At 37.2% G+C, this 14,853-nt stretch overlaps 1 protein-coding gene across 2 annotated transcripts in view; it reads right to left on the bottom strand.

Moving 5' to 3' along the window:
- Nucleotides 1-14,853, bottom strand: part of PI4KA (phosphatidylinositol 4-kinase alpha) — a 60,743-nt gene that overhangs the window by 13,436 nt on the left and 32,454 nt on the right. For both annotated transcript variants that reach the window (XM_035556832.2, XM_035556834.2), the window contains exons 20-41: nt 14,631-14,739; nt 14,041-14,177; nt 13,292-13,425; nt 12,108-12,190; nt 11,773-11,843; nt 11,549-11,673; nt 11,025-11,106; nt 10,207-10,290; nt 9,712-9,801; nt 8,443-8,562; nt 7,357-7,449; nt 6,852-7,008; nt 6,480-6,607; nt 5,166-5,324; nt 4,720-4,871; nt 4,094-4,201; nt 3,225-3,352; nt 3,025-3,144; nt 2,319-2,398; nt 1,979-2,172; nt 1,151-1,241; nt 198-365 (exon numbers count right to left, since the gene is read on the bottom strand). In XM_035556832.2, coding sequence (XP_035412725.1) covers nt 198-365; nt 1,151-1,241; nt 1,979-2,172; nt 2,319-2,398; nt 3,025-3,144; nt 3,225-3,352; nt 4,094-4,201; nt 4,720-4,871; nt 5,166-5,324; nt 6,480-6,607; nt 6,852-7,008; nt 7,357-7,449; nt 8,443-8,562; nt 9,712-9,801; nt 10,207-10,290; nt 11,025-11,106; nt 11,549-11,673; nt 11,773-11,843; nt 12,108-12,190; nt 13,292-13,425; nt 14,041-14,177; nt 14,631-14,739 — 2,613 coding nt within the window. The remainder of the gene's footprint in view (nt 1-197; nt 366-1,150; nt 1,242-1,978; nt 2,173-2,318; nt 2,399-3,024; nt 3,145-3,224; nt 3,353-4,093; nt 4,202-4,719; nt 4,872-5,165; nt 5,325-6,479; nt 6,608-6,851; nt 7,009-7,356; nt 7,450-8,442; nt 8,563-9,711; nt 9,802-10,206; nt 10,291-11,024; nt 11,107-11,548; nt 11,674-11,772; nt 11,844-12,107; nt 12,191-13,291; nt 13,426-14,040; nt 14,178-14,630; nt 14,740-14,853) is intronic.

Below are 14,853 nucleotides of genomic sequence, written 5' to 3'. Positions count from 1 at the left end.
TTAGAAGTACACAAGCCAGTATTATTTGGGACGATCAACTTTAAATTTTCATCCCAATCTATTCACTCTCCCCAACGTGGTGTGCCCATTCTATATACATGTCTCTCCACTGTATTAAAAACTGAGAACCAACTGTCACAATGACTGAGATCAGAACCACACTTGAAGCATTAAGGCTGTCTTGGAACTCATCTTACCGGAGGAAAAGATCGCAGGACTTTAACCCCATACTGAGCTGTTAGAGGATGAGGTGGGTACATGCTTGAAAAATAGGAAAGGCCAGTTGGCGGATCCGTTGGTGCCCAGCACAGAACGTGGCTGAGCTCAGGTGCATCAGCATCAATTGTATGCCAGGTAACCAGGTACTGGAAAAGCAGGTCAAACACATTAGGAGTTTACAGCACCCAGTAATGTCTGGGTAATACACAGCAGAGCAGACAGTGATGCTATTATCTAGCTTACTATAGCAAGCCAAATGAAATATAGGTTTTATTTTACAAAATCACAGCTATTTTATCTAAAGCATTTTTCCCATGGAAATCTAACTATTGGAATCATCTCACCTCACAGATCACCAGATGAAATTAGTGAGTCAAATTACTAAAAGCACAACAGAGGAGTTCTAGCATGGGGAGAAAGAAGAAAAAATGAGCCCTTTTGCAACAGTCAAAGAAGGTGCAGTTTTGTTCTTGTTTATTTTGCAAGTGACAAGACTGTCTCTCACATGACTAGAATGCTTTACTGCAGATCAACATGATGAGTCTTCTCCATTTTAAGAGGCTTGGCCTCTTGACACAGAGAACGGGTTAAGCTTGAATTAGCTTCAGCAACAGCGCTCACCATGACTTGGTCCTGGGGTCTTTTTACACATTATGCAAAATGAACAGAAATGGTGGCTGTACTGCAAGTGATTAGTTTTCAGACATTCTGTGTATGGTGACAATAAGCCTGATAGCAAGAGCTAACTAGCCACCTATTCTTATTCCTGTGATTCTTGCCTCAGCATCTTATTTCCAAAGCTGTTCTGTCATTTTCTCCTACGGAAATATGCTTAGCACTAGAACATACACTGTGCTAAGTAAAGACTGTATTCTCCAATGTAACTGAATGATTTCTGGGGCCCTGTGACAGTATAAATATTCACAAGTACCTTTATTGCTTCAGGAACATCACTAACAGCTCCTGGGTCCAACCGAACCAGACGAGTCACTTCTGTTCCAATAGCTTCAGTGTTCTTAAATCTGCGTATAACCAGGAATGTAATACTCTTATCAGAAAATTGTGAAAACCTCTAATTATGCTGTGAACTACAAAAAGGCATAAATGTATATGCTTAATAAGCAAATAGTCCAACTATGAAATAATGCACACTGAGGGAACAATATGCTGTCAAAAAGGGATTCTGGAACAACTGGTCCTCATCCAGTGCTTTGTACAAACCACTAGCGTTTTAGCCCATTATTGAATTCTTGACTGAAATATAATGTCTGGGATTCTACAGAAGCCTGCACACAGAATTCTATTTGGCAAAAAGTATCACTGTTGTAATGGGGAAAGAATTTCCTTTCCCTTCCAAAGCCAACTATGCTAATTCTCCTAGAATACTTATTAAAGTGCAAGCCAATATATAGCTAGAACATTTCTTTCAAAGATACTTTAGAACTGTTTAAATGCTACGCCTGCTAATGGGTTAAACACTATTAAAAAACAAGCATAATTCTTGCTGAACAAAACACTAAGTGTTAGCATAGAATGGATGGAAAGAATGGAAACCAGATGCCGCTAGAGCTTAAGCCAAATCACTATCTTTTAAAGTAATCCACTTCTTTATATTCGAAAGGTCTCAACCAGCTGTGAAAGCATGTAAGGAGATTGTAAATGGGAGCAAGCAGCATCAATACTTACAGTATCAGTATTCACTCAACTTCTAAGAAAGGCAGCAGGAATTACATCAGATTTTTCTTTTGAAATTTCTCACCTGGTAGGGAGCTGTACAGCAAGATGAGGAGAAATGCTCCAAGCCAGATTCACATTATCCTTCCATTGCTTCTCGCTAAGACTGATATACTTAGACCTCCAGTTTGCAACACTGCTCTCTCCAGTTTGATCCAACTCTAGTTCAGGGGAGGAGAGTGGATTGTACCATGTGATTAAGCGTTCAATCTCAGTAGCCTGAGGGAAACAGAACAAAATACATATCTTCTGGAAGAAGATAAAATACTCCCATTTCACCCTCACAAGATACTTTAGTCTATGCATCCTGCAAAGACAACACACTTATAAATTCATACGGTTTCCCCGTTCTTCTAAACACTCACCAGCAATGAGAGCAATAACGTCCTTCGCTTCATGTAGTACTTGTGTAGCTGCGTACCTCTGTTAGTCTTCTTAGACATTCCTTGAGAAAAGGATAAAAAAAGTTTTCAGTGGCTTTTGTTTTGTGTGTTAAATGCTGCTTTCAATCTGTCTACACCTGGTAACGTCAACACATAAGAACTGAATCACCGTAGGACACCTGTAAATTTACACTGGAGTGACCTCAAAGTCAGCACTGCAGCTACTCACTGTGCAGTTGTTCTCTGAGTATATGGAGTACAACAGGCTACAGGGATACTAGTTTAGCCAATGCTGCATTCACTTTAGAAACACAACAGCCTATTATAGAGTACAGTTTATAACGGTACAAAACACACTTCACAGTTTAATGCCACTCTGATGACCCCAAAAAAGCACTAGGGGCATGCCTGTGGAAAGCAATTTCTTTATGGATTTCAGTATATCTTGACCTCCATTCTTATATCTTCTGTACTACAGAATTTAACATTCTATCAAATAAAACAGGTAATTTCAAAACTTGCTGCTTGCTGTCAGTGACACTATTTTTTTTCTCCTCTCCAGAGTTGGCACTGGTATGTTCTCCTCCCTCCAGGAGGAGAACATGAGCCCAATGTTAAATACTGACCTTAAGCAACATCTGCATACAAAATATGCTGTAAAGTTGGCTGGTTAGAATTGAAAAGATACCTGATTTTTTAGATATGGTTGACATGCCACTGGACAAAGGGTAGGTATTTATCCATCCTTGTGTAGCCTGCTGCCGAGACCCAACATTGATATCGAGGTTGCTCCTGGTGTCTTGATTATCTAATAACAGAACACAGATCTGATGTAGAATTTAACCAAAGAAACAACGGGCTTTTGAAACTGCAAATAAAAGAACTTACCAGGTGGCACAAGTTGGCTCGCTGTCAGATACTTTTTGTCTGAGAACATTGCTGTCCAAAACTTGATCAATATGCTGATATCCTCACGAAGCCTCTTTTCCCCTTGCGTAGGAAACTTTGAAGGACAACTTAAAGAAATCATACAAATAATATGAAGTCAAATATATTAGATTAAAAAGGAGGGCCACAAATTAATCACAATGTTTTTTCCTTCTGACCAGAGTCTTCAAGGATGAGACTACACATCACCATATTTTATCCTCATTGCTTCATTCTGTCTGACTGAAGCTTCCTATTATAACTAAGTTTCCTATTATAACAGAAGTTTCCTATTGTAACTGAAAATTAACATGGCAGCCTGTCAGCATCTTGGATTCGACATTTAATGTTATGACTGACTAACCTCCTTACATTGTCAGACATTCCTGTTAACTACATTATTTTCTGCTGTGTCCACATCAAATCATGAAATCAAATTCAATGTGGGTGTATTTTAAAATGATAAAACTGCATTTCAGCCATACATTCTGTAATAGCAGCCTTTTACATCTTATAAATCTAGGTACAGTTTTGAGCATTAAGTTACCAAAATAAGGTAAGGAAGAAAAGCACAAACATCCCTGAAGATACTACCTTATAAACCACACATAAAAGAATGGAACTTACACCTAAGCCTCATCAAGATGGTTCATGAACTACACCGAAGCACAAGGAAAATAAAAGCCTTTGTTAAAATGGGCAAAAACACGAAAGGAAGTGAAATCACTAGAACAGAAAGACAGCTGGTACTTTGAGCTATCATGGAAGGTTTAGGAAATCAGACACACACACACACTTTTAGTGAGTAGTTGCAAGTAAAAAAAAAGTACCTGAAATAATCAAAGGCAGTGGAATAAATCTTCTCCCTCAAAACATTTCGAATAGTTGCATTTGGAACCACATCAGCATGCAGCAAAGACAACCCCAGAGTCAGCAACCTAATATACAAAATATTTACAGAATGAAAATTTTGGCATTCTCGAAATGGTGACCAACGCAACACCATACAAACCACAGTTACAGCTATACTACAGCTATAATCCCATTTAGCTCACTGGAAAGTGTCTGTTTCTGAGCTCTTGGCAACTGTTTCGTCATCAGTCTGTTCCTAAGGCTGTGATGACCAAACCATAGAAAGTTAAAGCCCTCAAGCCACAAATGCGAAAATAATTGATGGAGCAAAATTATTCCCAAATGATGCACTGACTAGATCGATGGTCTGGACAATTCACTATACAAAATAATCCCATGAAGTTTTCTGAAGCACCAAAATGACTTTCAAACTAAAGTTAGCTACTTCTACTTTGAAAACAGAGCTTAGACTCTTTATAATTCCAGTCTTTTAAAAGAATTTTGACCGCTTCAAGCCAAGGACAAGATATATATTTATTTAGTGTTTAGTTCTTCGCTCCCATATAATCTTATTGTTTTCAACAAGGAAGAAAACCCTGCTCACTTGAAACGGGGTCCAATTGCTGCCACATGCCGATTCAAACTGCCCTTCGCCCCTCCAATGTTCAACGAAAGTGACCGCTGGAGCAGGCTGGAGAAGATCTCTATTTGGTCAGAACTGCAGTACTTGGCTATTTCAAATCTCTGCACCAAAAACTGAGAAGGAGACAAGACATGCTATGCTTTCTTTGATGTTTTTTCAACTCAAAAAAAAAAAAAAAAAAAAAAACAACACATGAATAAACCAGTCTCTTCTGTTTCAAACACCTTTCTCCCTCCCAATTATTATACTCCTCTAAAAACAGTGTGTCCCTGGGGCTTTGTGACAGAGGGACTACCATCATGACTCCACTATCTTTCCAAATCATAAGAACAATTAGTGCAAAGTAGCTTAATCGCAGCATCACTGCAACACCATCATAGGTGGGACATTCCAGAAGAAATACACACCTCTATCCAGATGTAATGTGGGGTGACCTCTGGCGGACAAGGCCTTGGCTGGCTCTCTTCTGAGGCTGCTAATGGATCTGCTTCTTTCTGCTCAGCAGAAAACAAGCCAACTTTCTGCTCCACTGTCATTTGCCAGGCTCCTGCCATTTCCCGCATGAACTGCAAAAACAAAGGTTACAGTGTTTCCTGTTTCAAGAGCATCTTCTTGTATGGGAAGCATACTATTTCTCCACAGGGCACACAATGACCTACTACTTCGATTAAAATTCACTGCAGCACTAATGGAGAGGCAAAGACAGGTGTACAAACCCCACCTGAAGTAAAATGTCTTTCACATCCTAAATCACAAAGGGAAGAAAGACTCCTTTGGGAGTTCAGCTAGTAACAGAAGGACTACAGGGAACAGCAGACAAGCGCTGTATTTTGTTGAAGAGGCCCAACTGTTAGATCACCTAGTGCTGTCCTTTCTCTCCCTCTGCTAAAGGTTACCACCTTTAACACTGGGTCGACTCGCAACAGAAAGATGACACAAATTCACTTTTGCTGAACCTTCTCTAGGAAGTGGCACCATCTAATAGAAAGGAGGCCAAGAAACTGTTGGTGGTTATCTGATCTCCTCAACAAGATACAAAGAAATTTCCCAGAAGCCTAAGAGAAGAAATTAAACTATTGCTTAAGAAAGGTAAACACTGAAACGTGCATAGAACTGACGTACGTAAATTTTTAGATAGATGATTATATCCAGCAAATTAAATATTTAGTGCTCACTAATTGCAGCAATTACCCCAGGCAGCTTTCTCAGCCATGTGTGGACTGTCACTTGACCATGCCGAGTTGGTTTATTACTATTAGATTCATCCTTACATCAGAAATACAGCTGGTCTAGCCTGCTACAGGATTAGTACTTTTGCAAGCCTATTTTTTATGCAAGGGAGCAACGCCAGATACCAGAGGCTCTGAATGATGAGCAGAGACATTAATTAGTATTTGCTTTAAAACAGCATTCTATAAATCATGGTAGTTCAGGACCCGATTCATGAGCAGCTCAGGTATCTCAGCAGCAAAGTACAGCTGAGAACCCAACAGTTTTCCCTGCTGCTGAGAAAGATCCATTTCCCACACTCCACATAGCGAGCGAGGGTGTTCACACTTCCAACAATACATAAGCAGAAATTTCCTGGCAGGTTAAAGTGATTAGCAATGCATTTAATATCCTTGTTTGACACAGATTCACAACAGCTGTGAATCTCTCCCTATATTCTCTCTTCCCCCCTCTTGCGGTGGCAGAGAAAGAGTAGTTAGAAAGCTTCCTACCGGCACTTCTATTCCATTCTTGGCAGCAAGCAGCCACTCCCAGCAAGCAATTGCTGTTTCCATGCCATGTTCATTGAACATTCGCAGAGGACCCCAACACAGATGATGAAGTAGCTGGGGATCACAATCTGAAAACAAACATTCACACAGATTTCTTCAGCAGAATAAATAAATGCACCATCAACAAGAAAATAGGTAATAAATAGCTTCTAGCTTAAGCACCCTTTCCTTAATATAAGCCTGACTGAAAAATCTCCAAATGCAGCTTTGCATCAAGTTGATGCGTATGGGGTTTGTATATAGGTAGCTTTTGTAGTTTATTAATCTTGGCATTCACATCCAGAAAGCAGAACTCCATTTGGTTTTCATTACCTTTGCTGCTTATTAACAGTGCAGTCAACTTAAACATCGCCTGGGTGTAGAATTCAGTCTGACCCAATTCAAGAGCATCATTCAGCTCTTTGACCATCAGTTTATTCAGGTCAGATGTTCGTCCTGTAGCATTTGAGAACTGAATCATTCCAGAAACCTGTAAAATACAATGAGTTTTTCAACAAAGAACAATATTTTAGGAGTCTACTTTGGTATTGGTCACGTGCTGAGTAAGGATATCCACAACAAACAGCTCTCTCTTCTTTCTACGTTGCTAACGCCACATAGCTTTGTCTGCAGTCTAAGAATTCTGTACAAGACCAAGAGTAAAATGAGCTCCTTAATAACATAGGAAAATGATACCCTTTATCCTGTAGGAATTTAGAGTCCATGTTTAAAAGAACATAGAATCACGGAACAGTTTAGTTTGGAAGGGACAACATCCCCTAAAAAGCTATGCTAGAGCTGGTGAACACTCCACACACTCAGAAAAGTATGTACCTACCTCTCCTGCATAGCGGTTGCGCAAATTTAGAGAAGCCATGAAGTTGGAGTAGTCCTTCTTCACACAAGTAGGTCTTTCAGTTAGCTGGGTTGCCTATGACCAGACAACATATAGCTGTTTATACTGTTCATATCCAACCACTTATCTTTTTTTCTATTTATACCTTTACCTATGTTTTAAGCTTAGTTTTCTTTGTGCTTATAATCAGAATAGTATCTGGTCCACTACATACAACAGTCGCAGGACTGATAAAAATGAAATAAGGAAAATGCGCCTTAGTTCCATGTATACAGTTTGAAATTTTTTTAAGGTTTATACAAAGACACACTTTCGAAAGACCAAAAAAAGCATTAAAAAGGTAGTAAAATTCTAGAATCTGACAGCTTTCTAAAAGTGCTTTTGTCACTTGGTTGGTCACTTCCCTGCCATATTTCTTTCAGTACAGTTCTTAGCATGCAGGAGGGCCCTAATCAAAACAAGTACTGTGAACACATTAGGAAAATGAGAAAGTTGTTTCTCCTATTTACTTTCCAGTTTTAAAGTTTCTTCCAGCACAGTCTCTCTTTTTCTCACTTCTCACCTTGCCTCTTTAGAAAACAAGCTGGCTGACAATGCAACATATTCTACTGGATGTTTTTCAGGAAGTCAGAAATTACAACCACATATGAGAAAAGAGGAAATGTAACAAACTGCACACAACTGTATGAAACGCGCAATGCAAAAGTATATTTTGAGTGTACCTGTGTAAAATTAGAGCAAATGGATGTGGCTCACCTTACTATTCTAGAAAGCAGCTTGTTTCAGCCTTATACAAAGATACTACTTTCAAACCACTAAAAATCATCTCTAAACAACTCTTAAAAGACATTAGATATGTTTTTACTTTCTTGCTTGTTACTACCCTACTTTTCAGTAATATACAGTACAATAATGTGATTGGAAGATACTTTGACTTGAGATGGAAAGAAGTAAGGTATCTGAGTAATTTTCAAGTGCTACAACAAAGTTGATTTAGAAAATCTGTATTATTTGGGTAATTGATTTTGTTATAAAATTAACATGACAGCTACACAAGCAAATACTCACGCCCAAAGTGGTGTTCTGTCTGTTGTAGCCAGCAAAGTGCAGAACACTTTCTGTAGCCATAGCCAGTCCTGTGTGCTGGGACAAACCTGATACCCAGTTCTGATGTTTGTTTAGGTATTCCTGATGTACACAAAAAAATTGTATTTGTTGGAAAATTACTATGTTTTTTTTAAAACAAGGCAGCTCATAAGCAAGTGTTGCAATATTACAAACTACCAGAAAACTTAATTACACATGCATCTGACAACAAGTAGACCATCTCTATTCATCCCTTTTAGGCATTACTCCCCAGCAGTAAGAAACTTTGAACACCATCCAAAATACATAAAGAGTAAGCCTTGTTCCATTTTGTAAAGGGATGAAGTGAATAAGGTAATGCTTTAAGGCCGAAGTCCTCTAAAAAGAAAGACTTTTCACAAAAAGAACCTTAAAAAACAAAGTGCTTTGGGCTCCATGGAAGATGAGAATATATTTATTATTTTATATAAGGATAGAATCCCTTGGGATTTTGTTTTTAGGAAAGGAAAAGACCAAGTAGATTTTCAGTGTCCAAGATAGTTCTTGAGCCTACATAGAAATTCTGTTATCAGCTTCAAGAATACAGAATGCTGGTCTAAACAAGATTACATGCTTTCTTCAACTACTGAAAGGGTTAACAAAAAGAGACCTCTATTTTATTGTAGTGAGACTTCTTGTGTACATATAGTATTTATTTTATTAGAACATCATAAAGAGTCTTCTGTAGTCTTTGCTAAGTCCTTTTACCACTTTCTGCTGAACTCTGCCACATGTGAGCATTTTCTACATTCATGCTCTAATTAAAGTCTGTAGTTTACAATGGTCTCATATATAACAGTATTTCTCTGTATTTGAAAAATGAACTGCATAGATGGAAAAAAACATCCTCCCAAGAGGGAAACAAGAAACAAGTTTTACAACCTAATTACATTTTTCAGTCCACCTGGTTTTTTAAGCTAGCTATAATTAAACTTTTCTAGGCAGAGCTTTCTATTGCACCGAATTCTGATTTCTGAATTAAGTTCAGGCTGATCAACTGTTTACAAACCAGTCATATTAAAGATATTCAGATTTAGACTACATCAAAGCAACAATTTTATTCTCTGGCAATGATATAAAGGGAATCTTAGAGTGACAAAAAAAAAGTAAAAATGAAGCTTGGACAGCTAAAAAAATAAAAAGCAACACAATTTAATTCTGATTTTGAAGATGTACAAGGATTAAATTCTTTCACAGAAACAGGCTCATCACCTGTAGATGAGATTTTGTAACAGAGGGAGCCCACTTCATTGCTTCTTGCAGAATCATCCCACAGCGTGCAGCAAAATCCTTGACTATACTCTAAAACAACAAAGCACCAATACATCAGTAAAATACAGGATATTTAACAGGAGGCATGGGTTTTAATGGTGTAATAAGCAGCACAGGGATTAAGACAGGTTGTAGCAACATGATACAGTTAATATTTTCTCTAATGAACAGTTCACTTGGGTAAGCAAAGAACTGTCATACTTCAAGTCAAGTGAAATAATAAGACTCAAAAATATAGATGCCAAGTGTCAGATTGTATTAAAAAATCCTTACCTACAAGTAAGCATTTTTTTTAAAGTTGGGTTTTTTGTTTGGCTGTTTTTTTTTAAAAAACGACCATTTAGAGTAGCTCAGAGTTACTTACCAAGACATAAAAAAAAAGAATAAAATTCAGGCATTAATTTGCTATATGATATATTAAGAAGGACTGCCTACCTCTCTGGCTTCATGTGTGTCAGGGACAGTTATTCTATATGGAGCATCAGGAATGTCATAGTATGGTTGGTCCTTGTGAATGTCCTAAACAAAAACAATGATCAATTCTCAATAAAATAAAATTCATCAGCACTTAACTTGAACAATATAGATAGCACACTCCCCGATTAAAATGTATGATTTAACACAACGTTTTGTTCATATTTGCTTTCAAAGTCAGTCTGAATAACTCTAAGAGATGGGGTTTATTCCAGTTTGGTTTTCTGTGTAATTCTAAAAATCCAAAGACTTCTCTACATTTAGTATGGAAGTAAATCTTGATAAAGCATTTCCACCTTCAAAAATACTAATATGTAATATTTCTAGTAATACAGATTAATAATATAGGCTAAATCCAAGAGATATGGATGCACATACACAGACTGGAAAGAATATAATGTGACAACCATTATCATTCAGAAAACAAAAACAAACCAACCATCATCAATTTTCTATTTAAAATAAAAGAATTCATTAGTTACAATCCAGAATGGGTAATCCTATGTTTTCTTAAAGCTAAATTTGATTTTCTGAACATCTGACAACTATCAAGCAATATTTTACTAGCTATGAAACAGAAGCGCAAATTTACTCCTTATGTCACGGAAGTCTACTGCTTAAAATTGATACAATCTTAATGATGAAAGCAAAAGCAGATGAAGAACTCCAAAAAAGGAAATATCAAATGTAGAAAAAAAATAATCAGTTCTATGAAAGGGGAAAAAAAAAGGAAATATGCCCCTTATATTCTTAATAGCATCACTAAAAAAGACACTTACTGCACTAAGTGACAGTGAGAGTGTCTGCAGAATATCTAGCATAGTCTTCAGCACCGTTCCACTCCAGAGCAAGTGAGGAAATCTACAGCAAGACAGGATTCAGAAACACAGTAACCATGGAGAACTGAGGAACGAAATTATTTTAACAAGAAATGGAGCTGCTCAAAGAAAACTATCTCATACTGCACAGAAATCACAAAGCTTGCCTTGGCTCACAACAGACTGGTTCAATAAACATTTGAAAGCTCTCTAAAAAGCAAGCTAAGTAGAGCTATTTCATTAAATAAAGGCAATGTCAGCTCCAGTGGGTGCTTTCCTTTGCTCAATCCACGGAAATGCTAAGTGGACACAGACATTTTAAGCAGTGATTTCAGAGTCTGCATTAAAAATACTGTTGGATGTCATTTTACAAGACCATGTTTCAGAAGTACCAGCCACCAAATCCACGTGACTGTTTTCCTTAATTGCATGAATATTCACTAAGCAGTCAATGTGAAAAAAAGAAAAGTGAAATCTATACTTACTTGTCTACCAGACCAGATAAGTACTTGTCTGCAACCCTCCTGATCCTCTTGTGAATGTGGTTAAAATTCACCAGTAAGAACTGAGCATGTCTCTCCAGCTCTTCTTCATTCTCCTTGGTTTTAGGCTAAAAAACATATTATAGTAGTATAAATCCAAGCACACTTTCATAAACTGAATCAGAACTTGTATATTAATTTTAAATTTTAGTTGTCATGTAACCTACTTTATCAGCCATCATTGTCAGGAAAGCTTCAAACACCTTATCAGCGACAGCTATCACACACTGCATCATTCCTGAAGAATTGACAGAAGTCAAAGGTTTTCATAAGAACTGTGTTTTCTTTATGCTTAACAGTTACAAATTCTTTATGTTTACCAAGCCAGCATTGAAACAACCAGTTTCAAAATGAAAACAGCATTCTTGGCAAGAATAAGACAACAGCAATCTAATGAATGAGACTCATATTATTTAGTTGCCTGATTTGTTCTAGTTTTGCATGACTGGAGATAACTTCATAGTATTTCAAGTTGCAAGATAACCTAAATAAGTAAACTTACCAGATTTGTCTTTCTGAATTGCTTTATCTTCAAAATAGCAAAACATGACTTGGAAGCGATCTTGGTCAGTTGAACGCAATACCCTAGGAGAGGAAGAGTTCTGCTGTTGTCTTTTTGTTGGTGGTGTGTTTTTTTTTCCCTTTTATTTAAACACCTTCAACACAAATCTATGTATTTTAACCCCACATTGCAAACACCACACTTACAGTAACGATTCACTTCATGGTAATTTTAAGTTCTACTAAGTGTGATATTGCTATGTTTCTACATTCAGCTAACTAGGCTTAGATGATAAAACACCAGTTTGTCACTGAGGGAGTAACTTTCACACCCCAGGAGCAGGAAATCTGACGATGATGCACTTATACAATCACCACAAACATATAAATACAGTACAATCTTTGGCATTTCTAAAAAGCTTTGTATCAATCACCACAAATGCATAAACATCACAAACATACAATCTTTGGCATTTCTGTAGTCTTTGCTTCTATTGAATTTGCACAATGCAAATATCACTTATTAAAAAATTGTTCCTAAAATACAGCCAGGATGTTTCTGGAAACTGTTGCACAAGTTAGCTATTGACAAAGTAAAAATGTGATGGGGGAAGTTTCTACCTACTTTCCTTACTGCTAGACTTTCACCTCAGCTTTCAGCTACACACTTCTTTGCGTAGCAGTAATGAATACACTTCTAAAGAAAAAAAATATGTGAATTCAGTAAATTAGAACAGTACAACCTAACACACACTACTGAGAGGGAAAAACACCATAAAAAAAAAGTTTTCACAGCTCCTATATTACACTAATCTCACAGAAGAGATTATCTTTCAGATATTTTATCCTTCTGAAGAGCAAGCACAAGACTTCAATTCTGCGCAGAAGATACATTACACTTGCAAGATAATTCTCTGAAGAACCCTTTTGCCCATCTTTTATTAGACCCTACAGAGAGGAGCTCCCATTTTTTGGGCCCTGCTATATTATTCCATCCTTTTACCCATCCTCATTTCTGTACAGTTGAATACTCAGTCTCAGAATCTTCCATGGAGTATTTTGACTCAAAATACTGATCCTCGTTTATCATATCGCCTGGAAATTCTGTCTTTAACACATACAACTTAAGAAAACAACAACGACAAACACAAACAGGGAAAAAGGTGTGTGTGTGTGTATGTGTACCTCATATACTCCAGGCGGTAAACAGAAAGGAGGTAAGTAGACATGGCAAAGTCCAACTTATTGATCAATGCTGACACCTCTGGAGGAGGATCCAAGAGATTTATTATGGTACTCCGCAGTTCATTTAATTCAGCCTAGAGATGAATACATGCAATTATCTGAAGTGGGAGGACTATGTTAGTTTGTGTTCTGAAAACATTTGCCTTCAGATACTAGTCTTTTTACTTTTTAATGTTCACAAACAATGTGCTAGACCCCCTCTGAATGCAGACTAGGACCAACTTGCTCTAACTTAGCAAGCTGGATTCTTAAAATACAGAATTAAACAGAATTAAACATTGGAATCAAGCTCCCTGTTGAAGTAACTACTAGTTTCCATGCAATACCATGAGGAAATACATTTTGAAAATTCTTTCTCTTTTTCATAGTTCAAGTTTTGTCTGTCTGATAAAAAATAGATGAAACTGACTATTAAAAAGGCTTCCATCTCCAGAAAGATTTTGTTTCCACAGCTAATCAAAAACATGTAGCTGTTACCCTAAACGCTTGCATTAAAACACAATAAAACCAAACCCAAGCCATTTATGTACACTGCTAACATAAGAGTTGTGTAAAAGAGCTGTTTTTCACTAATAGGAGGAAGGTTGAAAGAGTATTGTGCTATGAAATATGCAATATTTCTTTGTTGGTACATCATGTAACACCTGACAGACATTATGGAAGAGGTAATAGAAGAAATTAATTCTTACAGAAGTCACGGTATCATTCTTCATGGCAGAATTATACTGAAGAACAGATCGAAGTGGTTCTTTGCTTGGAAATGTGAGTAATGGAGACTTGGTGGCAATTTCACATACACCTTCATACCATTCCTCTGGCCAGAGACCTGAAGCACAAGTATAAAGAGGACAGTGGGGCAGAGTAGAAAAACAATATTAAGATTCACAAAGTTAATCAGCATCATCAAGCTTTGTACCACTTCCTAGACCCAGTTTTTCACACACTTAAGCACAAACACTCAGCACAAGTAGTTCATGTTCCAAAAATAATACACATTTTCAGGTAATTCTAAGTGAAGCTTCTCAATGGATAAAAAGTTTCTATTTTTTTTCCATTGTACCACTAGTCTGATCTTCCATTTCAGGAACTTGCCTATCAAAATTCATCCTTAAGTCATGGCTAAGTTCCATCTTTTCTTAAGGAAAAAAAGAAAAAAAAAAAAGAGTCCAAGGATAAGTTGTATTGTGCTGAATCTCATAGCAAAACAGATTGGTTATACTCCTGTTCATCAAGAGTTTAAATGCAAGCAGCAATGTTATACTCTTAAAATTTACACTACCTGATCCTTCCACAGCAAAACCCATGAGAACTGAATACAACCAGAAGTCACGGAACAGCTTTTGCAACCTTGGCTTGGCCTCCTTGATGGGTGGTAAGCGTCTAGTGAGCTAACAAAGAAATAAATATTAAAATCAGGAATCAGTGGCAGTTACAATAACCCAATTCCACATAGAATCATAGACTCACAGAATCATTTAGGTTGGAAAAGACTCCTAAGATCA

The sequence above is a fragment of the Cygnus atratus genome, chromosome 17 (assembly GCF_013377495.2).
Source record: "Cygnus atratus isolate AKBS03 ecotype Queensland, Australia chromosome 17, CAtr_DNAZoo_HiC_assembly, whole genome shotgun sequence".
NCBI classification, from domain to species: Eukaryota; Metazoa; Chordata; class Aves; order Anseriformes; family Anatidae; genus Cygnus; species Cygnus atratus.
Note: the sequence above shows the minus strand (reverse complement) of the source record. Positions and strands in the feature narration are given on the sequence as shown.